General features: G+C 35.9%; 1 protein-coding gene across 2 annotated transcripts in view; it reads right to left on the reverse strand.

Moving 5' to 3' along the window:
• NME7 (NME/NM23 family member 7) overlaps positions 1-8,227 on the reverse strand; it is a 218,262-nt gene extending 210,035 nt beyond the window's left edge. Inside the window, exons 1-3 of one of the 2 annotated variants that reach the window (XM_007458115.1) lie at positions 8,204-8,227; positions 5,911-6,018; positions 5,009-5,175 (exon numbers count right to left, since the gene is read on the reverse strand). In XM_007458115.1, the coding sequence (XP_007458177.1) occupies positions 5,009-5,175; positions 5,911-6,018; positions 8,204-8,227 (299 nt within the window). Of the gene's footprint in view, positions 1-5,008; positions 5,176-5,910; positions 6,019-8,203 lie in introns of those variants that run through there. The other variant, XM_007458116.1, reaches the window with a different exon arrangement.
• Positions 8,228-9,067: the final 840 nt, after the last annotated feature.

The following is a 9,067-nucleotide window of genomic DNA, read 5'->3' on the forward strand; positions in this document are numbered from 1 at the left end:
GGCTACCATTTACTCAGGGGGGAATTGATTTCAGGTGGGCTCATCAGTTACCAAGGGCTAATTAACCCTTACAATTAAGAGAATTGGATAGTCATGTGAGTGAAGCAGGGCCTAGTCAATCAGGAGATCTACAGAGAGCAAGAGAACAGCCGTCTTGAATGCCCTGACCATACAGTAATATATTCATAGGTTCCAGAGATTTGAACATGGACATCTTTGAGCAGCCATGATTCTGCCTACTGTACTCTCTATTGTTTTGGAGTTTATATACTATTTTTCTAGTGGTTAGCTGTGAAACTTTTTCATACTTATTTAACTTAAAATTCTTAAAATTGTATAATATCTTGACCCTTTAGAAAGACTTTAGAACACTTTAGCTCCTATGTTCTCTCTTCCAACTTATATAGTTTCGTTGTTGTTTTGGACATTCAGTTTTTTGCCTGCATGAGTAAGCCATCTTGGACGATGAGACCATAGGTAAGTAAAGATGAGATAAAGATTGGCTGGGAAGGGGGGAGGGTGTGTGTGAATTTTTAGCAAGGCCTTGGTAATTGAACTAAAGTCTTACTTGAATGCATTTCAGTGCCTTTTTGCAGCCAAAACTCAACTGCTCACCACCACCTAGGAGGATATGTAAAGTAACAGTAATTGGTATTGAGGGAGTAGTTTCCCAAAGGTGAGAACAGAACTGAACTAATACCAGTAACTGTCTGGTCTCCTCTCCTGAGAAGTAGCCTTGGTCTACTTAAAATTGTTAGGCCGATTGGCTTAAAGAAATAAAACTCCAGGAACAATGAGAACATGTGTACCTTTGCTCCTCGTGGGTCAACTGACTTCTACTCCATTCCCAGGAGAGCGCTTCCTCTCTCCACCCCCGTCATTTGCTCCTCCACATATGGCCACATTTAAGGGTTTCTGGTTGTATGCAGCCCTGCCTCTTCTCTCTCAGACCTGCAAGGCCTCATGCAGGACACAGCCTACAGTTCTTCTCCTGCTTCCATCTGGTTAGCACAGAGGAGGCAGAGGCCGGCACCTTCATGGAAACCTACCTCTCTCTGGTGCTCTGTCTCCCACACTGGATGGGCAAGTGTGCTCTCAGTCAGGGTTTGCTCTAAAGGTATCTCTCTCCCTCAGACAGGCCCCAAGGTCCAGACTGGGAAGGAGGGCAGGGCTGGGGTGGAGAAGTAGGAATAAAACTCAACCGTTCTCAGAGCTGGCTGGCTTATACTAGACAGCCTAAACCAACACTTTACTTTGATTTGCATCTGGCGCCTACGTTAGTGCTCCATCAGTTAATATTCGGAAGGGAGAATGGAGACTAACTGAAACCAAGACATGACAAAAAGCCTGTATGATGTCTTTACATCTGAATAGTAAAACCACAAAGCATCAATTTATTACCATCTAAAATTAAAATTGAATATGCTAAAAAAAGAAAAAAAATTTTAAAGAAAAAAATGTTTTTAAATCAAATACTATGACTCATTGACAACTGATAACATTTATCCATTTGATTTGAGGAGCTTAATAAGGAGAATAGATTAAAATTAGCTAAGAGAGTAGATCTTTCATTAAGTTCCCTTACTACAAAAGAAAAATCAATATAAAAAATAATAAGGGGGTGAGAGGAAAATTTTGGAGGTAATAGATAAATTTATACCCTTGATTGTGGTAATGGTTTCATGGGTATACACTTAGCTCCAAACTCACCAAGTTGTATGTATTAAATATTTATAGCTTTTTGTTTGTCTATTATACCTCAATACAGAGATTTTTGAAAAACAGAATAGAAATGTAAATCGAATGTCAGATTTCTACAGTTAACGGGAATTAGGAAGCTGAGGCTAGTTTGTTAGCTAAATTGAATTATATAGAATTATCTTGATAAGTGCCTCAAAATTAGCAGACGGGCACCATGAAGATCAGCTTTACTCCTCCCTCTCAGTACAGGCTTTACTCCAGAAAGAAAATAGTTGAGTATGATAAATATAATAGGGATGTAATTAGTTCATAAATTATCCTTGACACTATATAAAACTGAGAACTAGGCTACGTTATAATTATTACATAGAAGCTATTTCCATGGGACCATGATAGACATGCATGTATTTCTTTCTCCATATGCCTACTTCTTTGGTCATTTAAATGAAACAATATATTTTTAAAACTCTTGAACTCTGAAGAAGTTTATTTAAGTCACCCAAATGGTTGTTGGATTTAACCCACTTGCAGTTAGGAGAGAATCAGAAGAGAAAATGGTGAAACAACTGAAGTCAATAAAAATAGAATATTGCACATAATTAATTATACTTATAAAGCCCAAATATTTAAAATCTGTCTTCACATTCTTCTGTTCCTCCCATTTTTAAATCAGTTCATTCAACAGTATTTATCAATATATTAATTAGAGGTTTTAATAAAAAGAGAATAAGTTTTAAAGTCAAACACAACAAGATTTACTTGTTTCCCTTTACTTTGTAGTGTGTGACTATGGCTGTGTTCTGTAAAATGGAATCAACAACATTCACTGTAGACAAATCAATTAATATATATATTAATTATAATTGTTACAGCTATTATTATTTTATTTTAATTGGGTCATACTATTAACCCTGTCTCTCTAATTCACTTATTTTTGCTAGTTTAAATGAAAACTTGAAGCAGTCTTGAACTGAGATGCCTACCACAGTGGTTGGCATATAGCATGTGCTCAAAAATTAAGCTATAAATATTTATTACTTGTAAATAAAGGAACTGTGGTTGGTGTTTCCTTAATCCCATAGACTTTTATCAGTAGATCTCATAACAATGAGATTCCTATTTGTCTAACATTCTATTTTCTTCTTTTTCCTAGTTCAGAGTTGTCCTGGGAATCTTTGGTTTTCCTTTTTTAGAGTAATTCACCACCTCACTGATCCATCACCACCTGTGTACTAATACCACACTGAGCATCAAAGAACCTCCAGAATTATAAAGGGCTTGTAAAGAAGTCACAGAAAGAATATTACTATGGGGTGGGGGGACTCAGGTATTAGGTAGATAACCAGCTATTATTTGGGTGGCAAACCTCAAAATATAGTTTGACAGATTTTTTTCCTATAGAATTAAATAGTTTGGGGAGCTTTTTATACATATAGCCTTAACTTCCACCAGTGATCCCTATTTTTCATTACTGCAACAATCACTCCACAAATCCAAAGAATCCCCCAAGTCAGCACAATATAATATAAGCCACAGAAACCAGAGCCAAGAAAGATGACCAAAGAATTAACATTCCATTTCAAATATAGCTCGTGCTAGACTCAGAAAGCTGCAAACTCATAAATGTAGAGGTTGAAAATTACAATGTCATTTTAGTATTATGTTTTCTGGCTAGCCTAATTTTCAGCTACAACTACAACTTGTTCTGTCTCTCCTCTAAATCAAAACTGAGGGAAAGTCAGAATGACAAACGTAGCTACAACAAACAATGAAGAGAGAAGACCAGAGAGACACACAGAAGGCACCATACTGCAGTTTCTCCGCTTCACAGGAAGAGCCACGTGCAATGGGATGGAGGGAAGAAGGCAGGGAGGCAGCCAGAGGGGAGCTCTGCCTCCAAACACAAGGACTATTTTCACCAACATAAGCTCATTCATTCAACAAAGTTATGTGGGGCATCCCCTGTGAATAATGCACTGCTTGAGGCATCACCACCTTTAGAGATGCAGTTGTGATCCCAAGACAGATTAAGTTTCTTTGTATCACAATGTTTTTGTATATTTTTTTCTTTTCAAAATACTCACATATCCTGTCTTCAATTGATCAGTCAATATTTATCAGATATCTATTACATCTGTGAATAAAACTCAAAAATAGACAATATATATTCCAAACAATCTAGACAAAAACACCTTTGTCAACTAGATCAAAGGTCATCATTTGAAAACGGAGGAAATGAAGAAAAGGAAAGAGTAGATAATAAATTTTAAATTGTTATTCAACGATTCATTCATCTAACACAGACAAGGTGCTTGTAATGTATGAGGAGATGTGTTAGGTGCAATAGGAGACATAAAAATGAACTGAGACAGAAAGAAGACAATCATTTTGCAGGTCCTATCCATTCTCCTGTGATTAAATCCTCCTATTCTTGATTCAGACAGACGCTGGGCTTTAATCCTGCCTCTACTCTGTGACCTTCAGCAAGTTACCTAACATCACTAAGCCTCAACTTCTCCATCTGCAGAATGGAGCTAATAATAATATTATTAGCTTGTGTATTAGGTTGTTGTAGGGCTTAAATAAATGATGCATACAAATCATTTTAACACAATACCTTTTATAAAAATAGCTAACAGATATTAATGCCTATCATTACTACTATTATCGTACTTCGGTTAATCACTTTCCTTCCTTCCTCTTCATACCTATTGCTACCATCCTAATCAGTCTATTTTACTACTTAAATTTAAAAAAATGTTTAACCACCAAGCAGTCATGAAGAACAATGAGCTCTGCCTAGTGTATAACATTCTGTTGTATTTTTACTCATACTCATTCCTCTGACCAGCATTCCTCCGACTTGATCCAACTGGGTAAAAATTCAGTCCATCTCTCATGAGCCTTCCCTACTCTTCTACAAGAAATAGCTTTACTTTCCTCTGAGTTTCCTTTGAGCTTGTGGCAATCACTACTTCCCCCCCATAAACCACCTTTATGTTGTACACTGAGACTTACATTTTCAGTTCCCAGTTAGAAGAATGATGAGGGTGTATAAAAGGTTTACATTTTTTCCTCTGGAAAATAATCATTGCCTAAGACTACGAGCATCACTTTGTCCCCTGAGTGAAGAGCAAATCACAGAATCTGCTCCACAAAATTCTAAAAATGTCATAATACTGAATTGGATAACTGAAAAATATCTATACTGTAAAAACAAAAGATAGAAACAAGAAGTTAGAATTTGGTATCAAGACATACATAATGTTCTAAGAATTTTTAAAAGATTATATACTTGCTTTCTTACTTTTCTTTCCTACTGCCCAGTTGCCGAGCTGTATATTGATCCCCATAGTCAAGCAGCACCAGTTGTCGAGAAAAGACATTCACTTTGTTGCCTATAAATAAATCTTCCAAGTGAAGGTCTTCATATTTGGTCCGCTTTAAAAAGGTGCGATGATTCTTTACATCATGCTGGAACCAAAAACAATACAATAAAACAAATAATTATCAGTAGGTAATGTTAACCTTATTATAAAACTAGAAATAGTTATTAATTTTGCTCTATTAAACATAAGTTACATTGTTTCATTTTTGCTATAAGTACAAATCATAATTTCTTTCATAACTTATGTATTTCCTAGTCTACTCTAGTAATAACATAAAAATTACAAATTTAATACTTTTAAAAACCCTGGATAGAAAGATTTATTTCCAAATCACTGTAGCAAATTAGTGCCTATGAAATCCCAGAAAAATTCCAAATTCCTGCTTTCTTGCCAACACAAAATCCCAATACCAAATAGGTCCACCTGCAAAAGGAGTCCTCAACAAAGGGACACAAAGAAACAAGTACGACTCTTTTAACTCAGTCTTCTTCAATTTGACTTTTTGTAGCGATAACAGCATTCAACAATGGTGACATATTTATGAGCATGATAATCTTTATCTATAGCCACTTATTGACTATCACTTAATCCAAAGCATAAATAATCCCACTTCAGTTTTCTAACCAAAAATATAATTTCTATTAAAAGTAAAGACACAAGGTATCTTCTTGTATTCGAATTATAATACCAAAATGTTTAAAATTCCCAAAATGAAAAGAATGTAGTTTTAAAAGCAACTATAAAAAAGGCAATCCTATTCCTGTCTGGATCCCACCTTCACTCCGTTTGCCAACTTTAAAGCAAAAAAAGGCTCACTTACCATTTCAACAGATCCATCCCCTGGGTAAAATAAAAGCTCATAACGTCGAAATAGTGAAGCATTTGGATCATACCACTCTGCAATGAAAACGAATCTTTCACTATGATTCTGTAAAGAAGGATAGAAGAATTTTAACACTAACATATAAAATATAAACACTCTTATAAAACTCATACAAATTGAAAGAATTACCAAATATTTGCAATGAAGAAATTTATTATTACTTATTATATTGAATAATTCTGCTTTTCAACAGTATGCCAGTTATCAACACACCCTCATACATATCTCCTTCTAATTTCTTATTAAACACCCTTAGATATCTCAACGATGACTTATGAACTGCTTTATACTTCACAGCCATCCAATCATCCTGGATAAATTGATATTTTTTTAGAACATGAGCTCCTGATCTGACTACTGTGATAATTCAGTCCTTCTGAAAGCAAGTTTACATATAAGCAGATAATCAATAAACTAGTATGAGGAAAAACAGAAAAAAAAATTCGTATGAGAAAAATTTTCTGAGTGGCTAGCTCTCAATTACATTTAGAACATAACTGTTCTAAATTTAAGACTCCAGCAGTATTAGAATATTGTCATTCAAATTACAGTAAGCATCTTTACTCTCCTTAGTAATTTCACATGATAGTATTTTTTTATAGAAACAGTGAGAGAATGTGTTAGTCTAGGTCCCCGGAGAAGCAGACACGATGCCAAGACAGGATTAAACATGCAAAACTTCTATTCTGTAAGAGAAATTCTGTACAGGAAATTCCTACAAGAGAAAATAGGGAGGGATCCAGGGAAGGCTGACAGACCACAATACAAATCTGACACTGAGTGAAGGAGAGAGTGAAGGAAGACTGGGTGAAATCCTTCTGGACTGCTCTACAGACTAAGGAAGGTTCAGCAAGACCACTACTACCAAATGTAAAATAGCTAGCTAGTAGGAAGCAGCCACAAGGCACAGGGAGATCAGCTTGGTGCTCTGTGACCACCTAGAGGGGTCGGATAGGGAGGGTGGGAGGGAGGGAGACGCAAGAGGGAGGAGATATGGGGATATATGTATATGTACAGCTGATTCACTTTGTTATAAAGCGGAAACTAACACACCATTGTAAAGCAATTATACTCCAATAAAGATGTTTAAAAAAAAAAAAAAAGACCACTGGGTGGTGCGCCAGCCAGTTAGCCCTCAGAGAGTTCTCTGACTTCCAGGGACAGGCCTGCTTTAGTATCCCTGCTCCTCTCAGTCATGGGCTGGGAGCAGCCCTTGGGAAGCATGTCCTAAGCACAAAAGCAGCAGTAGATTCCAAAGCACAGGAGCTGAGGCCCTTTGATCACTTCAGCTCCCTCTAGTTGAAGATCTGTGAGGTGCATACAATGAAACGTTAGGTCAAAGAATGGCCCTCTTTGCTTGACTATTAGGCAGGATTTCCCATTATATGTTATTAATATCTTAGCCCCCAAAGGTTCTTCATCACAATAAGCAAATGAGGACATAAAGAAGAAAGGAATCTAAGGGTTTTGTTGCTAATTCTGGATTTAGCATCTGATTCTCTGGTTATGGTATATAGATGGGTTCCTTTTATGTTAATAATTCACTTATAAATTCTAATAGTACTATGTCTAGTTATATTTATGATTGTACTCATAAGCTATAATTGAGATAGCTTTTAAGACACTATTTTATTTTTCCCACAATCATCCAAAAGACATATTTAAATGTTTATTAGTCAAGAGAAAACAAAGAGATATAACAAGCCTTTCTTCATTCATTATTTTTCACATTGATCCCTATAAATACAGCTTTTTTTAATACAGATTTTTAAAATTTAGGTTTCACTGTGCATTCTAGTATTATACTCTCCTTTTAATATAAAATTTAAATATTAGTGGTTTATTAAAATTTTTACTATCTATATTAAAATATTCATTCACTCAAAAACATCACTGAAATATTGCCTTCACTAAAATAAAATTATGAAATGGAAGAAATGATGAGACATCTAACTGAAGGTAAAAAGACAAAGAAAGTGATGCAAATGAAAAACCAATGAAACTTGGCACTTCCATTTATCCAGGCAGCCTTAACCACAAAAGCTGCCAATCACACTCTTTAACTCTGAGGCAGGTAGTAGAATTTTTCATGATTCATCATCCAGAAAACAGTTTTAATACAAAGAAAACAAACTGAGGAAGTACTGTTTCTGGCTGACAACGTAGCTTAGAGCAAATCAATGCTACTTTCCAAGAACAACTAGGAAAGTGTGATGTTAAAAAAATATACCTGTTTGATGACACTGGAGAGCATCTAAGGCAGCCAGATTTGATAATCTAAGATTCAGAAAGACAGGAAGTTCACTGAGGTGAGCACAGCATTCTTTATACTACTTTCACCTGAGGACCTGTGCTGAGACTTAAGTCAAGCTGGACAAGAGACTGAGAATCCCAAGAAGCTGGCAGGAGAAGGCTGCTAAGAGGCAGAGAAGCTAGCAGAGCTTTTGACAGTGTCATGGAGATAAGTAGACAAACACTGGAATTTGGACCTACCAATGAAGACATGACTTGAGGGGCAAAGATCCAGAAGAAAAGGAAACCATAGAGAAGTGAGCTCAAAGCTGTGTTTGTTCAATGGAGCTTTCAGTAGCATCACAGTGCTGGAGGGAGGAAAACGAGAGTTCAAACCCACCAAAAAGGAGACCACTGATAAACTATCTAGCCTTTCTGTTGTGACTCCTGGAGCATTACACTCCAGGAGCATAGGCAAACTAAAGGTAAACAGATCCTTACAAAATTTGAAACAAGCTTTGTGTTCACTCAATGTTCAATTATGATAAGTGATGTTTCCTCCATTCCAGCCCCCTGCATCTCCAGAAATGGAAATATGGCTTTTCATACACAATGTCAAGCTTTCAAAAACAAACTACCAGATATACCAAAAAAAGAAGACCAAGAGAAAAAAAACAGACAATAGAAAGAAATCCATGAATACCCTAGTTATTATCTGAAAAGGCTTCAAAATAACAATGATAGGTATGAAAAATATATGTCAAGATTAATAATTTCACCAGAGAGCCAGAATCTATTTTTTAATCAATCAGAAATTCAAGAATGAAAAGTAATTGCCAACACAGCATTCTATAACTAGCAA

Source organism: Lipotes vexillifer, unplaced genomic scaffold (genome assembly GCF_000442215.2).
Source record: "Lipotes vexillifer unplaced genomic scaffold, Lipotes_vexillifer_v1.1 scaffold189, whole genome shotgun sequence".
In the NCBI taxonomy this organism is placed as follows: domain Eukaryota; kingdom Metazoa; phylum Chordata; class Mammalia; order Artiodactyla; family Lipotidae; genus Lipotes; species Lipotes vexillifer.